The sequence below is a fragment of the Phalacrocorax carbo genome, chromosome 4 (assembly GCF_963921805.1).
Source record: "Phalacrocorax carbo chromosome 4, bPhaCar2.1, whole genome shotgun sequence".
In the NCBI taxonomy this organism is placed as follows: Eukaryota; Metazoa; Chordata; class Aves; order Suliformes; family Phalacrocoracidae; genus Phalacrocorax; species Phalacrocorax carbo.
Window position 1 is genome coordinate 36,332,358 of NC_087516.1, and position 19,323 is coordinate 36,351,680.

Below are 19,323 nucleotides of genomic sequence, written 5' to 3' on the forward strand. Positions count from 1 at the left end.
ATCTCACAACCTGAAGCTCAGAAATCTCAGTGAAAATCTGATCAGTCACCAGTTAAATCAGCATCTATCAGCAGGTGTGGTGGAAGCAAGGTCTTCTGCGGGAGTTTCAACTTACTCTTCACCATCAGGATTACAATCATGAACTGCCTGTGCCTCAAAATACGCTCAGATGGCTTCCTTGCTATTTCACAGCTAGTCAAGGATCAGATCCCCAGAGCTCCTCCTACCACCCATGGTTCATGAAACAGCTCTGCTAAGGAGATGCTGTGACTCCACACATCAAATCTCACAGATGCAGTGATGTGACTGTTGCCCTGAACACAACAGATCAAACAAATGGTTTGCTGAATAAACACAGTCAACAGGAACTCAATGAATTACTGCAGTACTGTGCAGGTGCAGTGCCTAAGAAAAAGGACCAAAACTGCACTGACTGTAAGTCGATTAGAAGAGATGCGTTATTCTTACACTAATTCAAACTGCATTTTCTCTGAAAGCAAATCTAACACCCAGGGCAGTGTGTAAATCAGTATCAAAGCTAATGACAGAATTCAGATTCAGAGATTAGCTGTGGTTTGCTTGCTTGCTTGCTTATAAACATTTGATTATAGTTCACACATTCAGGATTTCCCTAGAGAACCTGGAGTCACGATAATCAGGTGAGTAAGGCATGTGCAAAGTCCATACAGTCCCATACTTTTATGTATTTATCAAACAGAAAACTGACACTGTTTTATAATTAGTTTCTATTGTGAAAGGAAAAAAAAACCCACCAGTTTTCAAAGCATGTAATTTTTGTTTCTTAAATTGTGAGGAGAACATTGGCAGCTCCAAATAATCCATCCATTTAAGCCCATAATCAGAATATGCATTAAAGACTTTTACCAGCAATGCTATTACTCCCCTACTACTGCAGGGAAGAGAAAGCTTTCTGTAGGATGCAGAAATGAAACCAAACCAGTCACTAGTCAATTTGTTCTTTGTCCAAATAGTACCAGAAATTCCCCAAAGTTAGTCATGTATTTAAGCTTCTGTACCACACTTACATAAAATAATAATTTAAAACACCATTGCTGACCTATTTCATGCAAGTTGAAGAAAGGAAGGCAAACTTGCGGTTTCTTCTACACAAGCTCATTATTCTTCAGTTAATTCTTAAGTGCTAGCTTAACAGAAGAGCCGGCACAGCCAGGCTCTAAAGAGAGGTTATGGGCCACCAGCAGCGACATACCAATACCATCTTATCTACTAAATCCCAAATAACGCCTTTTCCTTTTGGTTAGAGAAAGGCCTGAGTGCTCAGTCAATACCGCCCACAGAGGAGGGCCCAGCATCCAAAATATCACTGGCTGCCTTGAAATAAGAACTCAGACTGCAGCAACAGCAATGCAGGAAGAGGATGGGAAGCAGCAACAGTGAGGAGTCCCCTTCCTCAGCCAAGCCCTGGGCATTTTTCTGTGCTCAGAAGAGAACACCATGGCCTCTGTCTCTCATCCAGCCTCCCTCAGCCTCTTTCCTGGCAAGAGAGTTGGGAACAATAGAAGAGAGAAGCAGTTTTCCTATTTTCTACGCTGACATGGGTGGGGAGGGCGTTCTACGACTTCTTCGTAGAAACACATCAAAAGCTTAGAAGCAGAGCAGCCCTGGATCCCATTGTTTCCACCATCACTACAACAAGTGCCCGTGCAAGGAGTCTTTACTCCTGTTAATAGTACCATTAACTCAATATGGAGCTGCTCATGGGTGTATCTGTAAGATATACCCATGGGTCAGCAGCTCACACCAAAAATCCCTTGGGTCATAAAACATTCAATATTAACAACAGGAATTCCTTGATTTCAATTATATTTTATTATATTTTTGACCAATCCCTGTCCCTATTCAGTGCAGCTTCACTACTTGACCCCATCCCTGAACAACCTTACCTTACCATATATCTATCCTGGAAAGCCCATAACATCTCAGTAGGCATTGAAAGCGGCACCAGTGGCTCACGCGGTGCTGCCACATGCTTCCCTCTTTCCTTTTCTCCTTGGCATCTCTTGCTACACCAAACTTCAGGAAATAGATCAGGAGTGCCTTGGCACAATCTATGACACGCCATCTGAAACCATGCTTTAAGGATGAGTGGGGGGTAGGGAATTGCTCTCTTTTAGACCTTACTCAAGAAAGACAAAACCACAAATAATAAGAACTATTTCTCTGTCATGCAAGTTTTTCTTACGTGCCACTAAGCTACAATTATTATAAGAACTTAATGAAAATTAATCCTTGCATGAAGGGATAACTTCTACCTACACAAAAAAGATAAAAATCTTCTTTTTAATTTGAATACATCAATTACTGTGCTTTGCCCAAAGGGGACAGAGTAGACGACAGAAGGAAGTCACTAAACTTAAACGTTTAGCAAGGATAGGTAGCCATGATTTTATTTTTGTAGATACTGGCTAATACAACAGTAGTTTTTTAAATTCCAGACTACAGTGATGTTGAAAAACAGCATTCGCTCAACAGCTTTACCAGAGTTTTTCTGCAATGACTGCCCTTAATTTTGTCAATTGCCTTCCACAAGCTAAGTGTTTGTTTTTGAATAACTCGGTATTTGCAAAACCCCCAGGTATTTCCTACAGTAAATATAACAAGGGCCAAAGAAACATTGTACATGTGATGGCAATCTTTTATTTGAAAGCAAGCTGCTACCTTCAGAAAGGCCACTACCATATCCTTAGTAACTTGCTACATGCAATACGTCTGAAGAGTTACACATGCTTACCAGCCACTCAATCCTTTATGAAGTTTTACATTTATCAATATTCCAAGCTAAGATATCAGTATGTCTTTTCAGGTACTTCAGTTATCTTTTCCCAAGATAAACTATGCAGCAACTAATTTATATTTGAGTCCTGGGGGAAAGAAGGGATTAATCACAGGGAGGCTAACACGAAACAGTGCTAACACATTTAGAATGACCTTCAGACGATGTATGTGCTATTCAATTTATACCTTCTGACTCTGAGGGCCATCGCCTTCATCAGAAATGCCATCTTCCTGCTGATCATAAGCAGGCCCTCCCAGGAGCCTTATTCTCTTCTCACATTGCTTCTTTGCCACTGTCAGCTGATTAATATACCTCTTCACATTGCGAGCCCTCAGTAGGTCAGCTTTCATTGCCGCAGTTTCTTTTCCTTTTGAATCTAAGAATAAAGCAAATCAAAGACAGTCTTTTACAACACGAAAATATCATTGCACCATTGCCTCTGCAACCTGCCTGATCAAAGCATTTGTCATTCAGGAATCAACTATGCATATGAGCACAGATGCCGTAAAGTTTGTATTTGAAACAGAAAGATGATTTTGAAACATTCTCCAATGATACCCCAAGGGTTTATATAAAACAGTTCAGGAAAAAAAAAAAATCCATATCCAAGTGTCCAGTGAAATCTCACCTCCCTCAGCTCTCTTCCCATAGCTTGTTGCAAGACCCAGGCCCGAGACTTGTACATTTATCAGGTGGAGTTAAGAAGTTACCTACGGCCATGGCGCACAATAACACATGGAGCTGATGGCTTATGTACCTTACTGAATATAACACTGACTGCCTAGAGTCATGAGTGACTAGACTCAATCCCCTCCAGCCCAGCATCACACGCTCCTACACATCTCATTTGCAAATCCAGACTTCTTGAGCCTGATGTGAACAGAACATCATACAGTATCCTCTCCAGACAACACCACTGGCCAAAGCTCACTCAAGATAGTCAGATGACTAAAAAAAAAATCATCTTATAATGCCACACAAGACTGCACAGTACCGTTAAATAGTGAAGTAATAGGAAGATGACAGTCAGTTAAGTAAGACTTGGTAATAAAAAGTGTAGTATTTGTGTATTCTACATTCCACGCCCTTCAGCTAATTACGAGGCCCTAGAAAAAGAAGCAGCAGGTAAAGCAGACTAAAAACCCCTTCTGCATGGAAATAATTTCTGGTTTATATCTGCAGGATGCAACTGATTCACATTTACACAGTGATTTGATTTCCCTCTTGTTCAATGATAATACTCCTGCTTTTGCAGGCTGCATCTAGAGCTTGGTAACAAACTACCTGGCTTGTACTGGCTCTGGATTAATTGATTGCTCAGGGGGAAGAAAAAAAAAAAAAAAAAAAGAAGAAAAAGATATCTGTTCTACAATGTTTTCAAAATGTCAAATGCTAGTAAAATGAGGTAGATGAAAACAGTATTCCATTTTCAAAACAGTTGCTGGAAAGAAACAGACAGCTAGGTTTGTGAATGCATACATGAAAAAAGGGAAATCTCTTAGGAACTTCTTAAAATAGGTATTTTAAAAACATTTCTAATACATTAAGGTACCTTCTCCTTTTAGGGCTGTTGTCATTCTTTTATTTCCCCCTCAAAGCCACATGTAACTACTGCATGTGACTAAGTTTTGTCACTTGTATACTGAAGGACAACTCAAGGTACAAGGAGCAACCTGAATTTCTACACTTAATGTGAGTACAGATATTCTCCTAGTACCTTTTCCCATATTTTTAATCTCACTTTATTCACTGCATGTATTTATGTATGTTAGTAGGGAACCTCCCCAATTCAAAGACTGTTAGTTTTTTAATGGGTATCATATGCATCTGAACTGTGATATAATAGTGAACTACAGAGATGATACTCGCTGAAGCAAATGATAAAATGAGTTTACCATGAAAAAAATAAATAAGCCATCTGTTTTCCTAGCATGTTATCACCACAGGGAAGTCAACAGAGCATTTAATTTAGCGTTTCAGTTCGCTGACCAGAGGTACCAGTACTAATGAGAGAAAAGAAAGGAGAATAACAGAGGCAGGAAAAGACCCTAAGGACAAGACAGGTCTCCCCCTCAATTTAAAACATTTATAGCTAATACAAACACATGGACAGTAGTTTAAAGTGAGGATTAAAACATTGCCCCTCCTGCAATTCACTCTAAGATGATTTTTAGAAGTTCTCAATTCTCTCAATAGTTTAAATACTTTGGGCTCAAAATGCACACCTGAAAACCCACACGTTGAAAGCCCATGACCAGTGCCATGCAACAATCATTCAGCCTTCTTAAAACAAAAGCAGCCTTCTTAGTGAAAATAAGGCATTCTTGGAGGGTTTTCAAAGGAAGCATGTCTTCTTTACCTGAAGTCTTATCCTGTAATTGCAGCAGGCCTCCAGGAGAGACTAATGATACCTACATCCCACCTGCTTCCAGTGATTAATTACTTTTTAGCAAAGATCCTCCAAAGACACTTGCCTCGCTCAGCTCCTCATATGCACAAGAAACCACTCCATGAAAGAAACATTCGGGGCAGGGTGACGAAGATCACACTGCCAGCCTGTTCCTGCTCCATGGATAAACAGGACTAGTCACCATGAAAGCCTGGCAGCAGCGTGCCTTCACAAACAAACGAGACTGATGAAGAGCAGCCCAGCATGGACTGTGGCTAACGTGCAGCAGTGCAGGAGAGACACAGCATGGAAGTGTGGATAAACACTGACCATGACTTCCCTCTTTCAAAGTACGAAAGATAAGCTAATAGAAATCAGGCAGAGCATTCATGTCAACTGGGGAAGGTTAGGAATATCATTGGTTTTTTTCCTAACCCTAAACTCCTTTTGAGATTTTTGACAATTCTCAGATTTTTCATATCTAAACTCCTCTGCTTTTTTCATATTAAGTCCTATCAAAAAGATACCTTAAGCTATAAAGAGAAATTATCTTTTTAATCCGTTCTCCAAATGGACTGAGACATAAAAAGCCTTTTTTGCCATTTCTCAATATCAGCAAAGATGTTCACTACATTCAGGTATCACTGCATAAACCAAATTAAACCATAAAGTTACAAAAGAAAAGGCTTGTATTTGCTCACATACCCTTCAGCAAGCTCCAAGAAATGGAAAAGGCATCGATACATGCTACTAAGACACTGTTTTATCACAACACAAGGAAAGAAAATGCATCCTTTGGATAATTTTTATTTATCTTTTTAAACTAGCAACAACTTTACAGTTTGGGGATTGATTTTTTAAATTGTCATTAAAAACAAAATAATTCATTACCAGCAAGACAACAGAGGTGCTTCTTTGGCACTTACTCCTCATATGATTTGCATACATGTTTACCAGCAACTGCTGAGTGGGGCCTCCATCTCCAAAGGACCAAACGGTCCTTTAGTAGCTTCCTCCAAAATAATTCTCCCTACCAGAGGAAATTTTTATCAGACACGTACTGCCATGGAGAAACTTCAAAACCCCAGAGGGTACTGTGCACCCTTCCCAAGGGCATCCGAATGCAATTAGTACCAAAAGCAGAATTTCAAACTCTGCTTATCGATCCACAGCTGTGGATAATTCAATTTGCACTGAACAACATTTAAATGCAAATGGTCCAAATGAGTTCAAGCTTACCAAGCAAAGCTGTGCTATCTTTTTTATTCCGTGCATTTTGGCACATCTACAGTGATTTATTACAAAGCTTCCACATTTTTTTTCTGAATCACTCATAACTACCTTGATTTGAACTAGGCCAGGAGCAGATCCTCAAACCCAAAGACATTTCGGAGAATGGATTCCTCAAACCAAACAAAGTAGTCTTGCTACTTAGGTTTATATGCATAACTACATTAAACTGCAGTACATATTCACACCATCCGTTTTTCAGAGTGCTGGACCTTGCAAGCTCTAGTCAAGCCAACAAATGCCACACAAACTTTACTACCATAAACCACAGCGAAGGATACAACAAAAATAATGTATATGAAGACATATGTAAAGCCTGCTTAAAGCGCAAACTAGATCGCATTGTAGTACTTCATGAACTTTTGATAGCAGCAGCTTAAAACAAAGATTTCTCATTTTAACTGCAAAATCACATGGCAAAAACATGATTAAAACTGAAAGTGCAACTTCTTGTTCCTTTACAGCTTCAGGAACTACAGATACCTGACACCTGGCAGCACGTACAACAGCACTGACTGATCTGACTGGTTGCTGAAGGAACTACACACATGCACAACACACTATGCATTTTTGCAAGACTTTCTGTGAGAGCCGAGTTAAGCACATGCAGTGCTTACTTAGTGCCACGCTGAAGCATTTAAGTAGCAAACATGAATTTAACATTTTCATATAAACAGTAACCATAACCTTCTATATATAATCTACCAATCATTACAGACCTCTCTGAACTTTCAGAAACTTTGAATTACATGTTTTCACAGCCTATGGAGGCCTGGAAAAGTATTTGTTCAAGAGCAGGCCAGAGTTTGAGAAGAACAGTACACACAGTTCTTCTACTGCCCATGGCAGAAGCAAAAGGAAAACCAGCTAACGTGGTCACACAAGAGAATGAGTAAAAAAGTGCTAAATCTCAAACACTTCAGGCAACAGATCTGGGGGAAGGGACTTAAAGGGAGATCATAGAGAATTTAGGCACTGATCATTAGCAATACGTAGTGCAACACAGCCTCCCACGTCACAGCCACCACTGAGCAAAACAAAAATCAAAGGGGCAGTAAGAAAAATTTGAACATGGGAGTAACTTAGTACATTGTATAGTACATTGTACTATACAATAAAATAATATCTGACAAATATCGCCTCTGTCTGTAGGTCCCTGTGTTCCCTTTGGTCACTCCTCCCCTCCCTCCTTCACTGATGGGCATCTCTCCAAACCAACCATGGACAAGATGCGATACCATCACTAGCACACACAAAGAATCTCAGGAGGAGAAAGAACTTCCTCTATAAACTTGTCTGAAAAATTACAAATCAAAATAAACAAGTCTACCTTGATCAGAGTCACTGTAACCTTCACCTTCATCCACAAGGATTCCCTCCACGCATACTGCTCGAGCACGATGCGCAAGCATAACATTAGCTCTTTAAGCCTTGCCAAAAAGCTATGCAAAAATAATTGCGTATGCGTGTTTATCCCTGTGTTGAGGATGGGGGAGGATAATACAGTTTTGTCATAATTAAGTTAGATGGCATCTGTAATGTACTGGAATGCAGAAGTATCCATTTTACTTCACTCAAATTATCATCTTGCCAAAACCCACACATCACAACCCACACACCTAAGTCAGTTTGGAGCCCCAGTTTCTAAAAGAAAAGTTCCTTTTTTACAGCTGAACATTCAAGGCTCTTTCAGAACCACAGTACCTAACCCTGCCCACAGCCAGTTCTGTTTCTGTACCAGTGTCAGCTCCGCTTATAAAGGCGGACATCTACACGCACAGTGGGAACGCTCAGCAGGACAAATCATCTACTGCCACTCAGCTGATCTCTCCATACAGAAATGGCTGCTTATTCAATCTGTCTCACAATCCCAACTTGAAAAGGGGCAGTTTTCTCAACAGGGATACCCTGGGGTCAGATTACAATATGGTGTCTGAAAAATGGTCCTGTCCTATCCCATCATCCAAGGGTGGTTTCCAGTCATGCTGTGAAGTCACATAAAATGTGGAGGGCACAGAAAATTAGAAGGCAAATCAAACAAATCCCTTTACAGTGTTGTGGAAAAAAACAACCACAAAATCTGTTGAGAAATTTGCTCTGTTTTGCACAAAGACAACGTATTTAAACAGTTTCTTATTCACATTGCAGCAAACATCAAATTATTATACCAATTTACTTCTGTTACTATTTCATGATTGTTTTTTGAAGCCTTTTCTTTGGAAAATTAAGATCTACTCTTGCTTCTAGAAACTCAGGTCTTCTCTCACTCATGCTACAATGCCTGATTATTTGTCCTCTTACAAACTGCTTTACTAGATCAAAATGCAGTAAACATTTTCAGATAATCATTTCTAGTCCTTCCAAATCTTTAAACACACAGATTTTGTAAAAAAAAACAAACCAAAACAAAAAAAACCTAAAATACCTAAAGTTTAGCTCAAATTTGGTTCAGTACTTCCAAGGAATCCTTATCAAAAGGCAAGGTGAGGAGAAAGCTTTACAGTTAAGATGTAGAAAGATATGATTCTTCCAACCAGAGCACACATGACTGTAAGGAAAAGCACACTCCAAAAATACCAAAAGGAAGAAAAACCAAAGATGAGTAAAAAAGAGAAAAAAGAGAAAAAACCCAACCAACCAACCCCCCACCCCCCCAAACCCAAGCTTCCTCCTACGCTCACTGATGGAGTGATCCTGACCATTTTAGAAGAAGATACAACAGGAGGATACAGGTCAGAGAAGCAGCACAGATACACCTACACATCACTCAGCGGTTTTGTGCAAGTGTAAATGAGGGAAGTATCGCAGTGTCAGCATGCAGGATAACAGCTTCTATTTACAGTGGCCTGCACCGCTCCAAAAATAAACCATCAACACCTCTGAAAACAGTAATGCTACGTTAGGTTTCTTACTGAGCTTTAGCAATGACCAAAAGCAATTCTCCTGGCCACCCAAGTTACATCATCCACCCACAACAGGCATCATACTGTGAACCTCTCAAATTATTTTGTGTCTCAACCTTTTAGGACATTTGACTCTCTCAGGGAGTCAAATGCAAAACTTACTGCTTAATACGAATCAGATGCTTTTGTATGTTTTCTTTTGCTCTCCTATGCTCACATGCCAGAAGATTCAAGTGATAGAAATCTGAAAAGAAAAAAGACCCTATAACATGCCATTTTTTTTACTCAGAGGGTTTGACACAACGATGTTTAGAAGTACTTTAAAATACTTTCTGCTTTTATTAGAGGGTCCGAACAACTAAATATTTTGCCGATAGGTGGCACCAACACTAGTTAAATCAAGTGTAAAGAACCCTGTCCTTGCTGAGGAACGAGCCTTCCTCTCCAACTCCCCAGGCACCAAAATTAAATATATACTTCGGTCTTACCAGATAAAATAGTAAAAGGAGTCAGACAACTGTAGCTTATATGAGAAGTCATCAGTCTGAAACCTGGTCCTCAGGCTACTCATCCATCAATAATAGACACCTATCTTTTTATAAACAAAATATTTTTGGTCAGTTTTAGAGACTTAATTATGTCTCCTCAACCAATAGTAAAGGTACACAATCCTGCTCCAGCGCATTTATTGCTAGTCATGCACTTGCACCACACTTGCTTAGATAGGAGCTAAGCACTCACTGCTGCAGGGTGCTGGCCACCCCTGCTGAACTCAGTGCTCCTCACATTTGTTGCTGTACCTTTTTCTATTGAAAATGCTGCCTCAGGAAGCTCCCATGCCTCAAACTGATGGAGGCTGAGACTGTATCCATGTACATATTTTCTACACTTGCTCTACTCTTGCAGTCTGAAAGCAGATATCAGGCTCAGAGTGCTGGCCAGCCAAAGTTCAGCTGCTCCAGCTGAACACCCGGGCACTAAAGAGCAGTTATGTTTTCAGGACTCAACTATGTCCTAGGAAAAAGGAATTAGCTACCAGTAAGACTGTCTCTCACCAGCCTGGAATCAAAGCTAAGAGATGCCCATGACATAAGAGGCAAGACCTCATTTACTAGCAGGAAAGGGGAGACTGTCATGAACATCGAACACCCATGCTCACACACATTATTACAGGTATGAAGCAGGTATTGAGGGAAGGTTTGAAAAGGGAAAAATAGAATGAGATTGTGCAAACACACTTCCATTTTGCATAAAGCTTACATTTAGTTATTCAGCATGAAATCCAGCTGTTGCAGGGGCAGCAGTATGCTGTGGCATCCAGAAAGGGAAACATCAAAAGGTGACATAAGTAATGTGGTAGTCTGTTCTATAAGAGTTCAACAATCTTTATATCAGCAGTGAGCTGTGCAGGGTTTTTTTGTTGGCTTTGTTTTGTTTTAAGGAAGGTAGCACAGCTTTTTTTTCCTTAATCATTTCTTCTCAAAATTCAGGAACATGTCAGATTCATTACTACATTAGGAAAAATGTCTCCATCTACTTCAGGAAAAACAAGACACAAAAAAGCCTTCAGAACAAGATCTTAACCCTCTACAGTTGTGACAGCCCTCTGAAAGTTTACTGTACGTAGACTGAGCCTGAAAATTTTTGGTAAACGAAAACCTTAGTGAAATAACTCAAAATACATTAGAAATCTGCCTTAAATTTGCATGAACTATAGCAAGATTGTTTTGTACGCCTCTGTTGGACATATTGTTCCATATGTGTCAAGCAACACACATCACTTCTTTCTTCAGGCACAACGTGAATAACCATTGGCTATTCAATGAAAGGTTTAGCCAGAACTGCCCCACTGGCTAGTATAGCCAGCAGTAGTAATCAACTCTTAAATGACATACAAGGTTGCCATAGGACTAAACTAATACTAAAAGTCAATACTTTACCACAAAACTTCAGTGCACCAGTTAGTGGCATTTCTGTTGGACTTTTTTTAAATATAGGTTAAAGTCAAGAGCCCATAAAAATGCAGAACCAACTTCACCGGAGTACGTGGAACCAGATCTACTTTGGCAAAATAAATAGCAATAATCTTTTTATACATATTCTGCAGTACCAGACACTTGTAGCTTCAGTAAAACATCTTCTGTTCACGGTTTAGAACAGTGGATAGTTAACTAGATAAACCCAAATGAGACAGATGAGAGACAGTAATTAATTGTAGGAACCTAAACTGTATAAAATTATTCCCCAAATCAATTCTTGTCACATCAAAGACCAATGCCAGCACAAATGGAAATACACGCATAGCAAGATTGATTTTTCGTAATGTACTCAGAGTTAACTTCCCTGTTTTCATTTTATTACTTTATGAAACAGGTTTTCCATTCACTTGCATCTGAGAAATATCAATATCTCTTTCTGTAATATACACTCAAGCAAAACCAATGGCGACTTTTCCTTTTGCCTTGGTTTGACACAAGCAGTTTATCCTACACGAATGCACATCTAGCTCTCTTTTAGAATATAAGCAAAAGGTATATCAATGTTGACAGCCTTTTACTCTCAGAGACTTGAGCATGGACCCCAAACTGACCAAAGATTCCCCACCATGGTGTGTTTATTTTCTGTTTCTGCACTTTTTGTTACACCTGAATCACTTTTAAAAGCCTTCTTTTGTGATACAAGGAGCTAGAAAAGGAATTTTTTTTAGCCCGACAGATAAAGATTACATGAGAATATAAAAGCAAGATCTTTTAGGTTTGTTTGTTTACAGTCAAATTAACTTATATTGTCCATTACTTTTTATTACTCTTTAGTATTCCTTAAGTATATCTGTCCAAGGAAAAATCTGGTCTGTAAGTTTGCCACCAATAAAATCTCCTGAAGATATACCACAGTTTTGGTACATTTTGAGAACCATAAAAAGCAGTATATAAAATAACTATAAGTACAAATGTAAGATGCACGTGCATTTTAAAAGGCAGGTGTTGCCAAAACACTACAGAAGGATTTAAGAGCACTGTGTATTGCAACACAAAAATGTAATACAATGAAGAGTCAAAATAAAGTCTAACAATTATGCTGTATCATTCCTTCTTTTGTGTTTTGAAAGGAGAACAGACTGAGACTTTGAAGAATGGATTGTATGAAAAGGAAAGAGAAAGCAAGATTCTCAGCATACGAATTTGTAATGCCAAAAATCCTAGTTGCAGCAATTCTGAAAATAAATGCATCATAGATATGACCTTTCTCATGATCCATCAGCTTAGATGAAGATGAGGTAGGGGGATAATCACACCATGGGAGCTTCTGGAAGAATCAGACAAATTAAACAGAACTGAAATACTGAAAGCATAGCATTCCTAAAATCTAAGAATCCCACACACACTGATTGCATATGTATGTCGGGAGTTCAGACAGCTTTTCAAAATGAAAACAACAGATGTGATTTAACAAAATGGAATCTTACCTTTCTGCCTCTTCACTTGGGGAATATTGCTGATCGTGGTTGCCTGAACTATTTCCACTACAATCTGATACCTTTAAAAGTTTTAAAAACAGTAGGGGATACGGGTGAAGAGAGGAGAGAAGAAAAAAACATGGTGTTAATTTTTTTTACAATGTGTTCTTCATACAGCACACTTAAGAATTAATAAAGCCCAAACCACTTCCACTCCCTCCTCACCTGGAAATAGAATAGTTTCTCAGTATATCTGCAACCTAAGGAGCAGTGTGCATATGGAGTAGAGTAGAAAAAAAGTTTATCTTGAAACAAAAGGAAAATATCCAGCTAACAATAATTCTGCCCCCTTCTCTCAACTGCTGGCACTGCACAGCCAGTTAATAATAGTGAACACAATCTGAAGCCAAGCTTTTACCATTAAAAGTAAATAAAGTTATCTGCAGGAGTTCAAAAGCAAAGAGCTGTCTGTAAGGTTCTTCTAGCTAATGCACTCAATACATATATGGAACACACATAACTTAGGAGAAAAAAACAAAACAAAAAAAACTACAACCAAAAACCAACCAACAACCTACCAAACAGTATTACACTAAAGGAAGTAAAACACTCTGGGAATAATTAAAACCTGTTCACCACCTAAAACTATACTACACATAATGGCAGACAAAATTCAGTTTACTAACTACATTAGCTAAGTAAAACCGATCTTGTAACTAACAGACACTATGCACTCAGAGAAAATGACTGCCAGTTAAATCTTTCATAAACACAGTTCTGGTCATAACAAACGCTCAAACTCCACTCAGTGCCTTTACTTTGGCAGCTATTAACACTGGTAATAAAGCAAGTATTCTACTGAATTTAACTCATTCCTGCAGGAGCTCCCTAACCTCACATGTCAAGTTAACTTGCAGACGAAGGCTGAAGCCTCCTGGGAAGTCTGCTATTTCCGTGACTACTTATTCGCTGTTTAAGACAGACTACGATCCTTAAAATACCCCTTCTTCCATCTATACTTTCACCAATATTATTCAATTCCCCCCACACCTCTTGCCTCCTGTATCTCTTTTAGGATTTTGATTGTCTCTGCTTCTTTGTATAGATGTATAGTTTTAACACAGACAGCATATGCTCACGACTCCACTTCCAGGGTTTATTTAATTTCTTTTCTGCAGTAATCTTTATTCTACCCAACTTCTTCAACTACCAAGTTGAAACCTGAGAACCTGTTTGCAAAGCTTTAATTTTTCTAACCCTATTTCCTTCTGCCATTACTGTACCTTGGTTGTTTCCATCCACCACCATTCTTTCCCAATCCTTCAGAGGAAGGACAGCCCCATAAGTGAGGGTGGTATTTTGGCACGTAGAAGTCCCACAGTTAATTCCCTGCTCAGACAAACTTCCTAAATGATTTTGGGCAGCGCACTTGGACTTTTGGTGCCTTTGGTTATGTCATCTGTAAATGGGTCATAAACAACACTCATTCACCTCACTCAGGTGTTTTAATGTAACCGTGACCATTATGAATTTATCAAAAAAGGTACAATCAATCAAGTAAGTACTAGGCATGGAAGGTAGCTTCCACTTTTACCTTGCAACATTTTTCCTTCTAAATTTACTCCCATATGTTTACATTCCTGGTTTTACATGTTTTCATTATCAATACTGTAATACAGCATCTCTTTTGTTCTGTTCCTCGTTATATTACCCTAAGTAAGGGAGATGCTTCAAGTTACATCCTTAAAGGTACTATTTGGCCTGTTCCTCCTAGGAACTGGGCTCTGGCTGTTACTAATCCATGACAGTGCTGTACATCACTGCCCCACAGGAACACTAAGCTGCCAGACCATGACCCTTTCTCCCCAGGTCTATTCCAAATATTCTAGCTGCCACTCATTCTGGGGTGCTGGTGAGTAAACATCTAAGGAAGCTTTAAATGTGATGTATTAATTTTATTTTCAAGAAGTGAGCTGTACCTGATAAACTGGACCAATCATGGGCTCACATCCACCTTACTTGTATCTTCCCACTCTTATCTCTTCCCTATTCTTTGTTATATTAATCCCTATCCTTCGTTTCTTAAGTAAAAAAATGACAGCCAGCGATAATGGTCTTTCTTACCATGAATTGCATCGTGACCTTTTGTTGCTATACTAATAAATAAATGAATAAACATAATGCTGATCTTGAAGGCAGACTGAAAACTATCCACCAGTTTATTTCCTTATCACTTTTTAACTTGTCTTTTATCTCTAGTCTTCTTCTGACAGAGCAAGTAAATTTATTTCACATCTGACATGGAAGAATTAATCTTTTCTTCCTTATTGTAGCAGACTTCCAATTTATCCATGATACTTTAAATCTGAGGGGAAATGAAGGTGAAATTTCACTGTATAACTTTCTTCTTCAAAGAAATAGGGACAACACGTTTTGTGGAAACTTGATAAAACAAATAAAACTCTGCCTCCCTTCATGGCAATCAACAACGAAGGTAAACATTATGAAGAATGACTTTGAAAGATTTTCACAGAGAACCATAAAATGGTCCCTTCTCTGGAAGTTTTGTTGGTTTGGGATTTCCACACACACACACCCCCAAATCCAAATTTTCAGAAAGCAAAAGGTATTGGGGGGGGGGGGGGGGGGGGGGGGCAGGGGAAGACTAAGTAGCTCCTCGCAAATCAGCGAATTACTTTTTATGAAAACAAACATCAGCTTCCCAAACATCCCTTTTAAGAATGAAAGGGACTTTTCCACAAAGCAATACAGAGAATTTCTGCCAAGAGATAAAGTGATCAAATGCCAGAGGTCCACTGTAGATATTAACAAATTGTGAATCCAAAACTATCTCCAAAATTAATAAGTAGCTCCTGCATCATTTAAATAAGTTCTAAAAAAAAAAAAAATTCCATAAAAGCAATGCAGAAAATCAATACAATATTTCTTCGTAAGCCCCAGTACCATTACTAGTCTTTCAGGGAGAGCTATCTGCAAGGCAGGAAGCTGGTATGCTTTCTTACAAGGAGATCCAACACACAGAGCCTCCCACTCTTCTGTTTTCCTGGCCAAGAACACCACCCCCCTTCACCCACAGGTTTCCACTGATCCAGCTGAGGATTTTTCCCTACTTACCCCATAACAAATACCTGGTACTAAGCACAAGAAAACCTAGCAAAATGCTTTTAATGAAATCAGCCTGGAAGGATAGATGCCTTATGGGACTTCTCTCGTGTAATGTCGCGTGCATCAAGGAGCACCTAGGAGTCCAAGCGTTCTTGACTGTGGTCAGCCAAAACTCTGAGGAATTGTTTATCAGTGCCTCATGCCTCTTTCATTGAGAAAGGTATTTTATGTTTATTTTAGTAAACAGATAGTAATTAATCTGCAAAGATAAAGCATGGAAGGGGTGTTTAAAAAAAATTAGTTTCCCAGCAACTGTAGTGCCTTGGGATAATTTTCCCTCAAATCTAAGCCTACACAGAAAATTGTTACTACTTATATCTGTTCTTTACCAAGATGTTACGTGGCAACATTAAGAGTCATAGGAGGAAGCTTACAGTTCATGAATGCCATGCACTAGCTTAGAACAGGCACTGAAAACTGATTTCTAAATAAAACCAAGAAAAGGAATTTCTGATAAACAGAATATTATTACCCAGAATAGCATCTAACTGGGAAACCTCTAAGAACAACATGCCAGTAATTTATCTCTTGTAGGAAGGAAACTGGAAGCATTCTCCTCAATCCCATCACCCCCAGACTCTAACCGTGTTTCTCACTGATAACTGCACAATGGCTTATTTGTTTCTTCCTCTTACATTTCTTTTAGATTCACCCCCTCCCCCGTGGATCACTGTTGTGAATTACAACCTGAAATACCATTTTATTAATTCATCTAAAATATCAAGCTTTTTTTTTTTCATCCATATAGGGCCACTGTTTGGTTTCCTTGACATGAATCTGTAAACTTTCCCTGGTACATAACTTTGAGATGACTAAGGGCTGGTCCATCTCTCTCTAGGTGCTCCCATAGTGCTGGGACAGAACAGGAATCCCTCCTCCCACAGGAGAATGCTCTTTCACCACCTTCCCAGAGAGCAGCTCTATACAAACAGAGGAAAGAACAATGCTGCCTCCAAAATAAAATACTATTTCTCTTTGAAAAGAAGATATATTTTCTCAGACATTTTCCATTCAAACACTGATCAGCTCAGACTGATCAACAATAGGCTATAGAGGAACACATTTCAGGATTATGGTAGTTGGACTCCACAGGCTAGAAAGGAAAAAAAAAAAAATCTTAAGTGCAGGCAAAACCACATTGTTTCATAAAGCAAATTTGCTCTCTGATATTGAAGAGCACGATTTAAAGTGACCTATCAGCTAAAAAGAGAGCACATTGAACATTAATGTGCCCAAACAACAACAACAGAAGAGTTGGGTTGCTTTTGAAACAAGCAGATCCATTAGTGTGATTATGCTAATAAATATGATGTCAATTAGGTTTTAGATACGAGTCTAATAGAGACTAATTTCTGCTCTCAGGAAAGGCATACTGGCCCAGAGTAAAGAGCAAATTTTACAGCAGATGAACAATAAGTAGCCAAGCAACAAAATCATTTCACCATCACCTAAATGCATTTTCCTATCTCAGAAATGCAAGTGGTTTCAGAATCAAGAGAGATGAACAACAGAAAGTAAGAAGTTATTTATGCAGCCCACATACGCCATCTTGGTAAACCATCGCTTGGCCTGATCAAGCCAAGTCTAATAGAAGGTCTGGGTCACAACAGACAACATAGAGTGCACCAAATGGAATTGATGTGCTTGTGTCTCTCAGATATTGCTGCAGCCATTCAGGGAGAGAGAAAGCTGACCTGCAGGGGTGATTGAAGGGAGTCAGCAAAGAGGAAAAAATACCAGTTCTGGCTGGTGGTAAACAGATTAGGACAAGCACTCTGGAAATGGCTTCAGCAGTCCTCCAGAGCTTTGGTGTGCTCACCAAAACCAACTCAAGGACACCTAGGGAGATCATACAACAGTAGTACCTTTGCTCCCTGCTTTCCAGTCACTCGTTCCTTATCCTTCCTCTTACCTCAGAAATCAGAGGAGAAACAGCTCAGCTATAGAGATAAGGCAAACATAAACATCTTGTAGTTGGGCAAGCAGGCTTAAGATGCAAGCGGGATCTTATGAGGGAGGGAGGGAGGGAGGGAGGGAGGATGAGGACTGGGTGGGGAGGCAGGGTTAGAATGAATGTGAGCAGGTGCTATTTGCATTAGAGAACTGGAACATCAAACAAATTCATGATTTGTAGGAGCTCAGCATTTTCTTATGGACTTTACAGAATTCTTCATAGTTCATTGACATGGTTAAGGAGGATGCAACTGGGAAACATCTCCCTCCACAGTCCAGAAAACCCTTTGATCCAGTGGTAAAATGTGCTGGAACTCGTTCCACATCACAGAATCACAGCAGTGATGACCCTGCTGTGCTGAGGTCATCATTCAGCTGAGAGCTGAACAGCCAGTGTCTATAAGGTCACTATAGTTCACAGTCACTAGATGACCATAGCAAGCCATACTACACAAAGATAATGAGGAGATAACCACACACTAGTGGAAATTCAACATATTATTTCATCCAATGCTACAGAGGCAAGCTGTAAAGACAGGTCTGGTATGCCTTTCAACAATACAATCATCTCCAGTATACTACTAAGTGGATTTTTTTAAACATTCTCTGCCACCAAACTAAAAAGCTGACTATATTAGAGATTTAACAAATGTTGTGGCTTATAATCCTTACTATCTCTGCTTCACCAAAAGAAGATATCTAAAATTGAATTTAAAAAGTAAAATTGCACTTCATTCAAACCTCAGTAATGGGCTGGCAAAAGAAGCATGTTTAGTTTTGAATGAGCTGCAGTGAAACATTAAATACCTCAGCTGTTTCAGGAACTCAACATCGGAGCTGCTGTTAATGAGCTTGATGAACTCCTCATACGAAGGAGCATATGTGTAGTCTTTCTTCTGATGCTCATTCATCTGTTCTCTGTACTCCAGCTGGCTGAGTAGCATTCGGTTAATATAATCCGGATCACTCAGCAGTTCCACCACTGGTTTCAGTACTGGAGAGGAAAAATATTTTAAAACAAAATCCTTACGCTGAAGAATAACTGCTGTCCTTCAAAAGAAAATTGCAGGTAAAAGGCAAAAATAAATACGCAAGTTGATAAAAATCCAAACCCAGTCTTCTGGACAACACAGTACATTTGAGATTGGATGTACCCTCTTGATAAAACTGTTTGTTTATTCTATTACACAAATTGATGTACACTGACAAAGCTGAGCTCTATTTGGAAAATTCCACGTGGTTTTGTTCCTTCTGCTGTGTGCCTTGAAGGCTATGACATTACAGCCACTATAAATGAAAAGTAAACTGAATCACATAATGTACTTGA

At 39.2% G+C, this 19,323-nt stretch overlaps 1 protein-coding gene across 2 annotated transcripts in view; it reads right to left on the reverse strand.

Annotated features, from left to right (window-relative positions):
* SNX25 (sorting nexin 25) overlaps positions 1–19,323 on the reverse strand; it is a 92,959-nt gene that overhangs the window by 33,556 nt on the left and 40,080 nt on the right. For both annotated transcript variants that reach the window (XM_064449606.1, XM_064449605.1), the window contains exons 5-7: positions 18,804–18,990; positions 12,867–12,937; positions 3,004–3,194 (exon numbers count right to left, since the gene is read on the reverse strand). In XM_064449606.1, coding sequence (XP_064305676.1) covers positions 3,004–3,194; positions 12,867–12,937; positions 18,804–18,990 — 449 coding nt within the window. The remainder of the gene's footprint in view (positions 1–3,003; positions 3,195–12,866; positions 12,938–18,803; positions 18,991–19,323) is intronic.